General features: G+C 33.4%; 2 protein-coding genes across 3 annotated transcripts in view; both read right to left on the bottom strand.

The window, feature by feature from the left end:
• eif4g3a (eukaryotic translation initiation factor 4 gamma, 3a) overlaps positions 1 to 6703 on the bottom strand; it is a 60638-nt gene extending 53935 nt beyond the window's left edge. The window contains exon 1 of the mRNA XM_073825473.1: positions 6089 to 6703. Coding sequence (XP_073681574.1) covers positions 6089 to 6252 — 164 coding nt within the window. The 5' untranslated portion in view covers positions 6253 to 6703. The remainder of the gene's footprint in view (positions 1 to 6088) is intronic.
• A 2242-nt stretch (positions 6704 to 8945) lies between these two features.
• The window catches only part of ece1 (endothelin converting enzyme 1), a 36609-nt gene continuing 29509 nt past the window's right edge, over positions 8946 to 16045 (bottom strand). For both annotated transcript variants that reach the window (XM_073825615.1, XM_073825614.1), the window contains 5 exons: positions 14781 to 14891; positions 14618 to 14685; positions 13051 to 13241; positions 12459 to 12554; positions 8946 to 9862 (listed from right to left, as the gene is read on the bottom strand). In XM_073825615.1, the coding sequence (XP_073681716.1) occupies positions 9686 to 9862; positions 12459 to 12554; positions 13051 to 13241; positions 14618 to 14685; positions 14781 to 14891 (643 nt within the window). In that variant the 3' untranslated portion in view covers positions 8946 to 9685. The remainder of the gene's footprint in view (positions 9863 to 12458; positions 12555 to 13050; positions 13242 to 14617; positions 14686 to 14780; positions 14892 to 16045) is intronic.

The following is a 16045-nucleotide window of genomic DNA, read 5'->3' as shown; positions in this document are numbered from 1 at the left end:
GTTTTCTTTGTGCACAAAAAGTATTCTCATAGCTTCATAACATTACAATTGACCCACTGATGTTTTGACGACTTCCATATTGGATGCATACGTCACCAACAATGTCTTATTTAAGAGAAGTAATTGTAATAAAATGTACTCGTAATCCTTGGGGTGTAAAAATACTGTAATTTCTCTTTTTTTACTTTGCAATTTCATGGGTACTTTTCTTAAATGAGCCTCTGAAATGAGACGCAACAAATGAGCATATTGTTATTGTTTATACGGTCATCAAGGATACGCTGAGCAAATGTGGGCAGCCGTGCCAACGGTTTTTTAAAAGTCTCTGTTTTACCCCGTTTACACTGAAACGCAATCCCGGAATTTTAAAACTAAAACGGGGTCTGCTGCGTTTTTGAAAGTCTCAGTTCTCGAGGGTCGAAAACGGCAGAGTAGTGTAAATGACAGGTGTAACCATAGCAAATGATCCAAGTCTACATTGGTGTTTTCACTGCGTTTCAGAACAATCTCTGTTCACATTACACAACCAAAAACGCATGTCACATGAGCATTCATAATGACCATAATGTCATTGTTTACACGGTAGTCAAGGCACAACCCCAAAGTTTTCAAACTAAAACAGGGTCTGCAGCGTTTTCAAAAGTCTCCATTTTCGATGGCCAAAAATGGCGGAGTAGTGTAAACGACAAGCATAAAGTTATGCGTTTTAAAACGAACACGCACTGGTGTAATCGTAGCCTCAGAAAGCTCTCGGATTTTATCAAAAATATCTTAACTTGTGTTCTGAAGATGAACAAAGGTCTTACGGGTTTGGAACAACATGAGGGTGAGTAATTAATGACAGAATTGTCATTTTTGTTTATTATAATACCTGTTTATATGTCATCTTTAAATAGTCAAGCTCTTCAAAGCAAGAAAGATTCTGATTGACTGTCAATGTTTTATCATTCATCAGTTGAAGAAAAGATCTGAAAGTGATTGCAATGATATTGTTCCCCTGTGCTCCACAATTAAAATAGAATTAGGGCTATTAATGCTTCAAAAAAATCCCAAGCCCAAATGTTTGACTGGTTGTGTATATACTTTCTGCATAAGGCGGAAATGCAAAAAATGTGTTCAAACAGGTTTCCCAATAGTCCCACCCCCAAACACAAGGCATTGGCTGAGCCAGCAGTTAATACTAAGAGTAATTTCGCTTTTAAGCATCAAAGAGCTGGCCATAGCTCACTACAAACTGCTTACTTGTAGTTATCTCTATGCAATAAACTGAGAGCGGATAAAAGAAAAGTACCTACTTCACTTTTTCCTCCTTGTTTAGCATTTACCTGATAAGCATTTGGGCTGATTGTACAGTGTGCGAGCAAGACGAAAAGGGGAAAAGCAGGTGACAAGATGTGCTGGAACTAAGAAAGGGGCTGCGTTGAGAGGTTTGGGGTTGTGGCAGGCGGTGTGTGTGTGAGACTCTATGTGACCTAGGCGATTGTTGGCAGGCGGTGGGAAGCCTCACACTCTGAATGCTAAGCAGCACTGCCATTGTCTGAGGGGTGCAGCGCCAGTCGCATATGTTACCCGTCGCTCTGGCAACCACTCCCTCCAACACCCCAACCCCCCTCCGCCTTACACACAAGCTCTCGACGCAGCATCATCACCAAAGGCACGTCCCCTAGTAGGAATCCCATCCGTTAGGACAATTTTCTCTGTTAGATGAAGCAACACAGTCACTCTTGAGCACAGGAAGGGGTCTTAATTGCGATTTATACAATCACGAACACTCTACAACTAGAAGACACTGATATGCATCAAGTGATGTAATCACTGCTATCCAACATAAGTGTAACCATGTGTGCACACAATAGTTCATTTTTATGGCCACATGGTTTTGCTGAGGTTTGTGGTCGATGTCGATCACCGCTGAACAGCCAGAGCTGATATAATATGATTTCCAATTACAAAGTCATTGTAGGAGTTATAAAACCTTTTATAAAACCTTTGTCACAGTCTGAAACTAATCGGGAAGATCTCAACAAGGGAGGCCACAAAACTGAAATAGATAGACATGACATGCCAGTGCAATCAGTGAAAAATGAGACGTTTCTAAAACACATAATCTGGACTTTCTACAGGGTAAGCAAACAAAGCCAATCAAATCTATCAGTTTAAGAAAACCAGTTTCCAAATGTCCAAGCAAACTAATGAAAATGCTTATATTTTAGCATCCCAATTGATCCTTCGCAAACAGCTTGATTGACAGGTGATCTGACCAATTATAATGTCGAAATCCGCCATTTCGTCCAACAAATAAATCAGACAGGAGAGTAGATTAACTTTGGTGGACTTAAACTTGAAAAATTGTATACTGACATCTTTCCGTGCACTTTTTTGTGTTTTTTTTTTTTATCTAATAAGGCAATACAGTGATCTGTCACAACACATTCAAGAGCCACAAAATGGAATTTATTGTTTGAATTTCTTATAAAATGACAATTTAAAGCAGAGACCTTGTTTCATACCAAAAGTAACCTGTCGGAAATGGCAGCGGTAATGGAAAAGGAAAAAGGAAAAGTAAAGGAAAGCGGGTCTTGCGAAGGGTCAATTTAGGACTGGGCGATATATTAAATATTTGCCATATTATTGCAAAAAATTTGATGAGGATATAAATTTAGGAAGTAGCATGAATTTCATCATAACATTAAAGGTTTAGCTTATTATTTTAAAAACGGTAAGCTAATTTTACTCTTTTATCCTCTCACAAGTATGATACTTTCTTAAAAATATATCTATGAAGAACCTTGAACATCCATGGAACCTTTCAAATGCAGAAAAGGTTCTTTACAGTCAAAGTAGGTTCTTTAGATTTTTAAAATGTTTTTTAGGAACTGTTCACTGAAAGGTTCTTTGGGGAACTAAAAATGGTTCTTTTTTGGCATCACTGCAAAAATACCCTTCTGGAACTTTTATTTTTTAAAGTGTAGAGTCACAGTCACATATATAGTTTGGCTGCTATCAAATGCAACACATTTGTGTGCACACTCTGTGAAGAGCATTGAAGTTTTCTATTTACAGCTTGTTTGTGAAACGTTAAGCATTATAGCCAATCACAAATACGTCTGTCGAGCACATGAACACAATAGCCAATCACAGGTGTTTATGGCTCTGTTTACACTAGTGTGTTTTCATTTTAAACTGCGTTTTAAAATAAAAACGATCTACGCCTAAACTGGTGTTTTCACTGCGTTTCAGAAACGATCTTCGTCCACATTACACAACCAAAAATACATTATGTTATTGTTGACGCTGCCATGCCACCGTTTTCTAAAGTCTCCATTTCGGTCCGTTTACACTGACACGCAACCCCAGGGTTTTCAAACTAAAACAGGGTCTGTAGTGTTTTCGAAAGTCTCGGTTTTTGAGGGTCAAAAACGCCAGAGTAGTGTAAATGACAGGCGAAACAGTAGCAAAAGTTATACGTTTTCAAACTAAAAATGCACTAGTGTAAATGTAGCCTGAGGTAGACAGAATGTGTTCTTGTTTCAGTTTTTGGTTAGTACGAGCTCTGTATGCTTATGAATACTTTTATTATAAACAACAAAGTGTTCATATATTGAGATATTAAATATTGTCCAAATTTTGAAAAATACTGAGAAATATATTATAAATGTATTTTATTATATTATCAACATGACCATTTGAGTAAAAGATTAATTAAAACAAACATTTCTAAGGTTTTTTTAGTATTTAGCAATGACCTGACATGTCAAACCTTGAAGATTACATTATCCAGGATGATTTGAGAGCATCTTGAGCTTTGAAAAGGCATAGTTAATCTAAAAATGAAAATTCTGTAATTAATTACTCACCCTCATGTCGTTCCAAACATGTAAGAGCTTCGTTCATCTTCAGAACATGAATTAAGATATTTTTGATCAAATCTAAGAGCTTTCTGACCCTGCACAGACAGCAACGCAACTACCACGTTCAAGGCCCAGAAAGGTAGTAAGAACATTATTAAAATAGTCCATGCGCCATCAGTAGTTCGACTGTAATTTTATGAAGCTACAAGAATACCACTGATGTCACATGGACTATTTTAATGATGTCCTTACTACCTTTCTGAGCTATGAATGTGGTAGTTGTGTTGCTATCTATGCGGGGTCAAAAAGCTCATGGATTTCATCAAAAATATCTTCATTTCTGTTCCGAAAATGAATGAAGGTCTTACGAGTTTGGAATGACATGAGGGCGAGCAATTAATGACAGAATTTTTGCTTATTTGACTAGTCATAAAATTTGAAATATTTCTTCTTTATCTACAACTTCATTCCCAGGTTTAAATGTAATTGTTGCCACAGACTCTTTGAACAGGTCTTTACAATTAAATTATTAGACCACATGAAAAAGAACCACAGAAGTCACTAAATGCCAAAGTATTAGAGCTAATGTGCCAAATCAGTGCATGCAAAAGTCAAACAAACAATAAAATCCTCTCCAGTTGTCCAAAAAAAATCTAAGTTTATAAAGTGTGGCCAATTTCCCTATTGATAGATATGCAAAGGAAACTGGATGTCATCAGTGCTTTGAATTAAAAGTCTATTCGCAGAAAACAATTATCTGAGGAAGTCTGAAGAACATCAACTTTCAGTTTTACTCAGCTGCAGTATTTGACAAGATTCTCACAAGTACTTTCATAATATGAACAAAAACAGCTGAAATATTCCTTAAAATAAGACGTAATGATATGAGGGTGAGTAAATAATGACAGAATGTTCATTAATGGGTGAACTATCCCTAAACCTGTTTGAAAACCTACACTATTTGTGCAGTTCAGTTTGGTGACACTAGTTGCGCAAAACAACACACTTCACTTTTAAATCTACCTCAGCAAACCGTGGCTCAGACTTGCAGAACAACAGAAATTCTCAGAGCTCAAGAGGGTGACCCAGATTTGCAGTGTGCCTATTGCTCAATTACTTAGCCTGACTGTGTCTAAACAGTCTATACTTGACTGATTACTTAACATCACGTCAAATCAGGCTGAGATTCCTATCATACATTTAGCCTGACCCACACTAGTGAACAAAGCTTTCATGTGATGTGATTTACTTTCAAAAGCTGACTAGAATGACGTAGCCTAATATCTGTTGCTTCCTATACTGTTGTGGGAAAAAAAATGGCTTGATAGGTGATGACAATAAATCAGCTTGAATACGAGCAGTTTCTTGATGATTCCCAGGTATTAAATAAAATAATAGTGTAGTTAAGCCATGCTTTAATGTATGAATATTACTGTATTAGGCTAAACTAACTTCTTTTCTGAGCCATTTTGTCTAACTATTTCAAACCAGCTTGTCCCAAAGTGATAGTAATACAAATATAAAGTTCACACAGGTGCCCTAACAGAATAACCACAGGTGTAGCTGTTAAGGTGTATAAACAAATGAAAAAAAAAATCCCATAAACTTACACTGAAAATAGATCAGAAGGATCATATCTCCTGAAAATAATATTTTATAAACTTGCAGTTGAGCTTGTTTAGCTCAAGCCAACATACCGCCATTCATTACACCACAACAACTTCCTAGTCCTGCCCTAGCAACCAGCAACAACTCCCTAGCAACTGTACAAATGCCATTCAGGTCTTTTTGGACTTGAGATATGGCCTCCCAAAGGTCTTAGTACACATGAAAAAGCATTTGATCATAAAGCGAGAAAATGCAGCAGGTAACTAATACAAGCATGCAGAGAGATTGTGAGTGTAATGGACTCTGTGCACAAAGCTGGGATTGTCAAGTTCCATGAACAAAGCAACTGCCAAGAGGACCAGCAAACAACAACAGATAGCAAAGAAGTAAATCCCTTCGATGTAAGTTAATCGATGCACACCCCTGATCACCCTGGCAACGTTTATGTTATACTAGCCTATATTAATAAAAACCAACGCAATCTTATATACGTAACGTTAATTTCATCATCATAATCAGGTACACAAATAACAAGTCAGGTGATGTGATTACAAAGCGAAATTCCCATTCGTTTCCCCCATAGATTTGTGTTGTGGGACACAAGGGGCTTTGTTATTAGTGAAGGATACTGGGTAGGCGGCGCGGCTGACGGCAGAGGAGAGCTCTGGGCTCCCGGTGGTAACGACACGGAGGTCAGCGCTGAGCGGAGTTGCGTTGGCGGTGCCGGTCCGGTTACATGTCCACTAACAGCGACAGCGGCTGGTTTCGAGACCACTTTCGGTGGCAAACTCATTGCAGAAATTTGAACCAAAACAAACAATACGCAGCTGAAAACGATCGCACGTTCCAACAATATCTGGCCGTTTCTTCTCTCTACGAAGGCCGGAACGTGTGTATATCCTTATGCCATTGATTTCATTCAAATCTGTCTGTTAGTGCCCAAAATGTCATTTTTTCTTTGAAGTCGGGGGTTGTAGCTGCTCTATGCATGGGGACGGTAGGGGGTTTGTATCCCCCCTCCAGCCACCCTGGATCTCCCGGTTGAATTGTTCTTCTCCGCCTCCTCAGATGGCCGTCTCCCGGTTTCTTTGCTCCGCTTTGCGTAGTAACATCACACTAACGAATCGCATTATAGGAATTTCTCATAAAGATGGGAGACTTCGCTCAACATGGCGTTGTTGCGGCTGCTTCCAGCAGTCCGGCTGGACGGACGGCTCGGTAAACGTCGGGTGAGTTCGGAGATGCTCGGGTTCACCTTACGCCACTTCGTAGTGATGGGAAGTCCGACACATTTCCACGAATCGGTTCTTTCGAACAGTTCGTTTCTAGATGCGGTTCCTGAACGATTCAGTGGTTATTTAACGACGTAAAAAAATTAACGTCGTGACGTCATTGCGACCTCACGTCGTCCCTGACAGTTTGTGAGAGCTTCAAATAATTTTTTCCCATGTTTTACACGCGATTGTACCCTTTAATTCTGACTTTTATATAATCGTAGGCTATAATATTATTGTTATTATATTATTATATGAACGGGAATGCATATATAATGTTAATGTTTATGTAATAAAATCTAAAATTCAGCCCATAAAATTAGTTAAGGCCGTAATATACACTACTGACAGTTTGTGAGAGCTTCAAAGTATTTTTTTTTTCATCTTTTACACACGATTGTACTCTATAATTCTGACTTTTATATAATTGTAGGCTATATTATTATTGTTATTATAGTATTATATGAACGGAAATGCATATATAATGTTAATGTTTATGTAATTAAATCTAAAATTCAGCCAATTAAATTAGATATTTAGGGCCGTAATATAGGCCTACACTAACAGTCAAAAGTTTTTGAACAATAAGATTTTTAATGTCTCTTCTGCTCTCCAAGCCTGCATTTATTTGATCCAAAGTACAGCAAAAACAGTAACATTTTGAAATATTTTTACTATTTAAAATGATTGTTTTCTATTTAAATATATTTTAAAATGTAGTTTATTCAAACTGAATTTTTAGCATCATTACTCCAGTCACATGATCCTTCAGAAATCATTCTAACATTCTGATTTGCTGCTCAAAAACCATTTATTATGGTGTTGAAAACAGCTGAGTAGATTTCTTTCTAGAACTAGAAATCTTTTGTAACTAGATGTCTTTATCATCACTTTTGATAAATTTCAAAGAATCCTTGCTAAATAAAAGTATTAATTTCTATTACAAAATTATATTGACTTCAAACTTTTGAATGGTATATATGTTACAAAAGCTTTTTATTTCAGATAAATGCTGATCTTTGGAGCTTTCTATTCATCAAAGAATCCTGAACATAATACTCAAATGTTTTAAATATTGAAATAATAATAAAAAAATGTTTTTTGAACAGCATATCAGCATATTAGAATGATTTCTGAAGGGTCATGTGACACTGAAGACTGGAGTAATGATGCTAAAATTTTTGCTTTGATCACAGGAATAAATTAAAATTTTAAATATATTCAAATAGAAAGCAACTATTTTAAATTGTAAACATATTCACAATATTACTGCTTTTGCTGTATTTTAAGAAGAAAATTCTTAAAAAACATCAAAAATCTTACTGTTCAAAAAGTTTTGACTGGTAGTGTATATGAATTGGAATGAATAATGTTTATGTAATAAAATCCAGCTAATTAAAACTAGTCATTTATTTGCATTTACAATAAACAATACTAAACATACTTTACATATCTTTAAAAAAATACCACACTACATGTTTGAAAAAAAAAAAAAAAAAAAAACGTTGATAAAACTGTCATAAATATATTTCCAGTACATTTCATTTGTAATTTCAGTTCTTATGAGTCGGTGAGTTGCTGACTCGAGAACCGCGATTCAGTTCGATGTGATCGAATCGTTCACGCCGGTTTTGTGAACCGGTTCATTGACAAGATCTAAAAGAACGATTCGTTCACGAATCGGACATCGCAATACGCCAGTGAAAGTGACGTCATAAAGGCAGTCGCCACATGCCTGCACTGTTTCACACAATGAATGGCATCTCCGTTACATTCCAATCCATCAATCATCGCTGTAAGAGACGAATGAGTCATAATACGCCGTAAATAATGGCTTTATAGGAAACTGCAGTGTCACCTTTTTAAAATGGGTCCCGCCCAAATTTTGGCTGCAGGAGAGCATCTACTTCAAATGTTTGTTATATTGGAGAAAGCCTTGTCGAATAGAATAGATATGCTACTTCACAAAAAAGCCAAGCGTATGTATATTATGCTAGGAGCCTAATAATAATAATATTAGCTCGCTTTTTAGCAGGCTTTTCTGTTGCCATTGATAAATGTGAATGTGGCGACATCTGTCGGTCATATTTCCAGGGAACAGAGACAAATTGTTGACTAAATCCTCAACATAAGGATTTAATATGCTTTCTAAGTATAATTCGTTGTTTACTCAATGTTAACTAATGTAAAAAAAAAAACGTATTGTGAAGTGTTACCCACTTTTTCCTATTTATTTTGAGGGTAGAGAAGGGCAGTTTGAATTTGTGTGTGATAAACTTTTTTCCTCAGCAAGACTTATATTTGCATATTTTAAAGCAACTTTGTTGTTTAGTGGTCCAACAACAGTAAACCCAGTTGAAAAGTGTGCATACTCCTAAAAACAAACTTCCTCTGACATTAAATGACATTTGAGATGGATAATAAAATCCAATCATTTGCCTGAGTTCAAGTACTATACTGTACAGGCAAATTTAACAAGATGTGATGCAAGAGTCTTATATAGAACTTGGTAACCATCTATCAAAATGTGAGCAAAGTTATTTAACAGTGTTGCACAAATGTGTTGTGCAAGAATTGGCAAACATTACAAACAAAAATCCCACCAGCAACGTAATACAGAGGACATAAATATAATTTCCCGTTAGAAAAATAAAAGCATTTACTAAAAAGGCACATATTCCAAGAAAACTTTTTTTTCAGAAAGGACAATTCCTTCTCTCGTTACATTTAACCACTAACTTCCAGTGTTTTGAATGTTTGTGAGAATTAAACTCCATTATGTAGATGTCCATGGAGTTACTATTTACACCTATTCCCCCATTAAGAGGCAAATAATAGCTGGAAAATATGTCCACCAGCTTTTTGGCAGTCTAGATTTGGCAACCTGAGTGGATGTTTGGGATTTTTTTTGAGCGAACAGCTCCAGGTTCAGTCCTCCATCATGAGTCAGTGTCACCACAGCTCACACTTGCGTTTGGGGTTCATGGGTGAGTCTGCCTTGCAGCCAAAGTGTGTAGAGAACTCATGGGAATTGGAGATGGTGCCAATGACCCGGAAACGCGACGGACTGTGGGGGTCGGTAATAACGCCCTCGTGAGAGCTTTCAGGTGTCCGGACTGAACACCACACCTACAAAAAATAAAAACAAAAGGTTTTGTTAGATGATAATAGGACATTACTAGATTATTGCATTTTCAAAGATGTGGTGAGTGGTGCTTGTCTGTGCAAAATCATTGCTCTGAATCCAAGTGTTGTGGGTATTCGTTACATTTTTTTTTACTGCTTTTATTTCTATTTTATCTTTAGTTTTCATTTTGTTAGTGTCCACTCTATTAATGATAGCTTTTAAGGTTATATGTGACCCTGGACCACAAAACCAGTCTTAAGTCGCTGGGGTATATTTGTAGCAATAGCCAAAAATACATTGTATGGGTCAAAATGATTGATTTTTCTTTTGTCAAAAATCATTAGGATATTAAGTAAAGATCATGTTCCATGAAGATTTTTTGTAAAATTCCTACTGTAAACCTATCAAAATGTAATTTTTGATTAGTAATATACATTGTTAAGAACTTAATTTGGAAAACTTTAAAGGTGATTTTCTCAGTATTTAGATTTTTTTGCACCCTCAGATTCCAGATTTTCAAATAGATGTATCTCGGCCAAATATGGTCCAATCCTAACAAACCATATATCAATAGAAAGCTTATTTATTGAGCTTTCATATGATGTATATATCTCAGTTTTGTCAAATTTTACCTTATGACTGGTTTTGTGGTCCAGGGTCACATATTTGAAATGAAAGCTTTTTTAGTTATATTTTTTAGTTTTAGTATTTTAGGGCTGGAAAAATTGATGACTAACTGGTCAAAAAAGTAGTTTAATGCTATCTAGTTGCATTTAATGCAAGTATTATAATATACATCTGAAATACTTAATGGGCAATTTTTTTTAGATTTGAGTCATAAAGATTTATTTTAGTTTAGATTTTTTATTGTGTTCATTTTTTAGTGCCATCTAATTTTATTTTTGCTATACAATGTATCAAAAAATAAAATTAAATATTTATTTATTATTTTTTTTTTACAGATAACAGTCTATTTATTTCAATGTAATTGCATTTTCATGTGTAACACAGGTCTGAATTATTACAATACACAATGTATCAAAAAGTAAACCAAATATTATAAATAAATATGTATATAATATAAATTAATTAAATAAAAATGTATATATAATTGATTTATTAATTTATTTTTAGATAGAGTTTTTAGTGGCATCTAATTTTATTTTTGCTATACAATGTTTCAAAACATAAAATATCTTATACAATTAATTTTTTTAAGCATAAATTGCATAAAAGCATGAATTGTTTAAATTTATTTTAGATGCATTTATTTATTTATTTTTACAGATAACAGTTTATTTACTTTTACGTTTCATTTTCATGTATTTCATATAGCACATATTTTACATAAAACTAAAATCCAATATTTTATGGCTAAAATAAAATACATATATGTTTTAGATTGATTTAGTATTTGGACAGTCAAGAAAATGTATCTTAGTTTAAATGTTCATTTTTTAGTGCCATCAAATTTTATTTGTGCTATACAATGTATCAAAAAACATAATTAAATATCTTTTTTGAATTGTTCAATTTTATGATATATTTTGAGTCCTAAATTATTTAAGTTTAAACGCGTTGCAGCTTTTATTTATTTTTTCAGTTTTATGAGATAGTTTAAGTAACTTTTTATTATTATTATTATTTTTACAGATAACAGTATATTTATTTTAAATCTAGTAGCATCTTTATGTGTAACCCAGTTAATTAATTTTTATTTTTAATAGATAACCGTTTATTTATTTCTAGTTCTATATAGTTCCATTTTCATGTGTAACACAGGTCTTATAATACACAATGTATTAAAAATTAAATTAAATATCTTATAAGTCATTAATTATTTTAGTTTAAATGTTTTAGAATTTTTCCCCATGTATTTATTTATTATTGTAGATTTTGTAAAAAATTTTTAGTGCCATCAAATTATATTTGTGCTATACAATGTATAATAAAATAAAATTAAATATCTTACACAATTTAAGATTGTTTGATATATTATTTTACTTAAACTGTACTTTAGAATCCCCCCCCCATTTATTTTATGTATTTATTTATTTATTTGCAGATAACAGTATAGCTATTTCAATCTAGTTGCATTTTTATGTGTATCAAAGTATTATAATACACAATGTATCAAAAATGTATCAGATAGTGTATCAAATAAAATTAAATATCTTATATAATTTTACAAGATATCTTATAGAATTTTTTTCCCATTTATTCTTTGAATTTTTAATGTGTTTATTTTAGCTTTTATTAATAAAACAGCTCACTTCCAAGTCACAATGAAAATCTGGGTCCTATAGTAGGGGTCCCATTTTTTAAATATATCTAGATTTTTGTTGTTTGTTTTGTTAAATTGTATCTAAGTAATAATGTACTCTAAGCACACCTTTCTTCAACAATCAAAATCGAATCAAAGTGTGAGAAAGAGTAATATTGCTTCTTGCCTTCAAGCAAACAGATCAAAAACAGAGACAAAAGACAGACACCTTTAATCTGCAAAGGCTGTGAGCAAAACAACTAAATCCTTTTTAAAACAAGTCAAAAACAAGTGTAAAATCACAGATAACACAATTAGCAAATATTAGCACAAACCTGAGCAAATCCCACAAAAAACAGCTGATGATTGGTCATTCCAAGGGCAGGCAGAGTGGCCTCCTCACCATTCTTCTTGATCCAGTTTATATAGGCCTGCAAAGCAAGTGTGAAAACATTAGTCTGCTAATAATTCTGCACGCTGAGATCACAAATAAACAGAGCCCTGGTGTCAACGGTTATTTTCCTCTTCATCAGAGAGGTTAACACAGGGTCTTCTCCGGCCATATGCTTTGCGCATCTGCTCCGTAACCTATGACTTTTCAACCAACGGAAAGAATCCGAGACGCTGGAGGTAGAGCGGCCCATTCCGAGCCACCTGTTGCACTGCGAGGCTTTTCAGCGAGATGGGATCACGACGGCCCCAAAGCTATCAAAGCCGCCAACCAGAAAAATACAGCGATCGTAATGCCTTTCGTATCAGATTCTCATACGTCATACGCCGTAGCTGTTTTCATGTTATGGAAAGTAACCACTGGCGTCTCGTCTCTTTATAACTCGCTGAGGAACGAAACAAATCTGTTGATTGAATTAGATCGATTTAAATTCTAGTTGCCGCAAAGTCTTGTTCCACAACAGGATCTTCACAAACCTTATAAGCTGCCCTCAGGCCTCCGTTGTCAGCAATATTTTCTCCCAAAGTGTGTTTTCCATTTAGAGGTTCTTTATTTATACTGTAGTTGCTGTACTGCTCCACCATGCACTGCGTCTGGTGTGTAAAAGCCTCCACTGAAGAGTTTTGCCACCACTGACGTAAATTCCCATCTTTATCATACTCTCTTCCTGTAGGACATATTTAAAACACACATATATTGGTAAATCGTCACATACACATTACAAGCTGGGTTTATTAACATATTCACATTATTACAAATCATAAAGGACAATACAATTATTTATACTATTCTGCACATGAGATAAAAAAATATTACATGTATATATCAATATTAATTAAATATTACATTATATTATGTTATATTATTGTACATATATTTATTCATCATTGTGACTGAAGATAATGTTGTAAAAACCGTTTCTTAAAAAAGATTTCATTTCCAAATCAACAAATTTTTTCCAGTTTATATATATATATATATATATATATATATATTACATTTTCTATTTCTATTTCTATTTTATCTATAGTTGTAATTTAGCTATCAACGTTGGTTTTTACTTTTTTTTTTGTTTTTTGTTACATTTTTCTACAATTTTAAATATAGGTTTCCATCAAAAGTGATGATAAAGACATTTATATCGTTACTAAAGATGTTTATTACAGATAAATGCTGTTCTTCTGAACTTTCTTTTCATCAAAGAAACTTGAAAAATAATATATTCAGCTATATTCAAAATAATAATAAATGTTTTTAGAAGAAAATCAGAATATTAGATTGATTTCTAAAGGATCATGTGACTGGAGTAATGATGCTAAAAATTCAACTTTGAATTCACAGGAATAAATTACATTTTAAAATATATTCAAATAGAAAGTCATTTTAAATAGTAAAACGATTTCAAAGCATTACTTTTTGCTGTACTTTGGATCAAATAAAAGCAGGCTTGGTGAGCAGAAAAGACTTAAAAAAACATTAAAAATCTTACTGTTCAAAAACTTTTGACTGGTAGTGTATATTAGTTTAAATGAATGTATTTTTCTCAATTATGTTCATTTTTTAATGCCATTTTTGCTGTATTTTTGCTATACAATGCATCAAAAAATATATATTTTTTGAAATGTTCCATTTGAGTCCTAAATTATTTAAGTTTAAATGTATTTTAGAATTGTTTCCTCAACTTTTTTTTTTTTACGGATAACAGTCTTTTTACAATCTACAAACATAATTTTTACATTGTTTGTATTAACTGAAGATCTAAAAACTGATTAACAGAAAAACACATGATTTGATAGTTTGATATTTACTTATTTTTTTATTTCTTTAATAAAAATGTTATACCATCTGAGATGTATTCTCCATTTCCATAGCAACCACTCAGGTATACAGTTATTCTTGTGGTTGTGTAACTCTCTAATAATGAATCAGTGTCAGTGTGGCACATTTAACTCTTTACAGTGGTTGACTGAATCATATATACTGGAGATCAACCAATCTGAAATAATAAATAGAATAATAATTTAAAGAGAATAATTTTGTTACCTTGATCGTCAAAGGCATGGGTGAGCTCATGCCCCATAACCACACCTATACCACCAAAATTCATTGCCCTAGAAAACAACCAAGATACAAAAAGATGAGGTAAGTGATATAACACCACTACTAAAGGACTGCAGAACAGGCTTTGTTAGTAGGAAACTCTTACTTTGGCCAAGCATGGTTATAAAAAGGAGCCTGGAGAATGCCTGCTGGTAGTACCATCTCATTCTTTGTGGGGTTGTAGTAGGCATTAACTGTAGGTGGAGTCATACTCCATCTGTACATGGACAGAAAAGCACTGATCACTGGCGTACATACATTGACATTGAGAAAGAACAGTATAAATGAACAGTGAACACATATACATTTAAAAGACATTAAGATGTCCACATCAAAAGAAATTTACAAAAATTATTTTGTCTATAGAAAGCACATTAAATGTGTGTAAAGTGTCTACTTTTAAGGTTTCAAATTAGGTTTTGCAGAATAATATGTTCCAATTTGGTTGAAATACTGTTGTTACATTGTCATTCAGTGTTACACAATATTTATGTAAAGTTTTCAAACAACATGCTTATTCTGACTTGTAGAATAGACTAAAGAATAAGGAAGCATATTAAATCTGATTGTGTTTTAAATGAGTAAAAAATTCTTACTGACAAATGGGCAAAACCTAGGATAGTGGCAAATTTAGTGGGCAAATTTAGCCATTTTAGTGGGTGCCTTCTGTAAATTAGGGAAATATGTATGATATTTAATTGTTGCTCAGAAAAACAAAAACACAATTAAAATTAAACAAAAAAAACTTGTAATATTTTTTGGGAAAAACAACAATTTAAAGCAGTATTACACTTATTGTTTTTGACCCATATACAAGTTCTGTCATCTTTTATTCAGCCTCATGTTGTTCCAAACCTGTAAGATGTTCTGTATGATACATTTAAAAATGATCAAATAAAAAGATACTTTTGAATTTGACTCAATATCAAAAGTCAGTGGGGTCCTTTTTTTGTATTACACAGGAAATTAAAGTCACTCAGGTTTGAATTACTAAAAATAATACTGATATTAAAACTAATTACTTCTAAATTGAAAACCAATAAAAACAACAAAAGGCACATACATTTTGTTTTACTAAAATATAAAAATAAAAGCTAATTTTAAAGCTAAAGTTAATCAAAGTTTCCTAATATAAGAACGGGAATGTTTTTGGTTTTAAGACAAATTTTAAGATCCAATTCAAATGTTGACTACTGTAAATATGGGTCAAAGATGTAAAAGAGTTTAAGCAAAAAACTTGAAATTGTTGTTTTTCCAAAAAACATTAAAAACTTTTCTGTTTAAATTCATTGCATTCATTGTTTTTCTGAGCAAAAAATAAATATCATACATTTTTCCCTAATTTACAGAAGACACCCACTAAAATGTCAT

The sequence above is a fragment of the Garra rufa genome, chromosome 20 (assembly GCF_049309525.1).
Source record: "Garra rufa chromosome 20, GarRuf1.0, whole genome shotgun sequence".
NCBI classification, from domain to species: Eukaryota; Metazoa; Chordata; class Actinopteri; order Cypriniformes; family Cyprinidae; genus Garra; species Garra rufa.
Note: the sequence above shows the minus strand (reverse complement) of the source record. Positions and strands in the feature narration are given on the sequence as shown.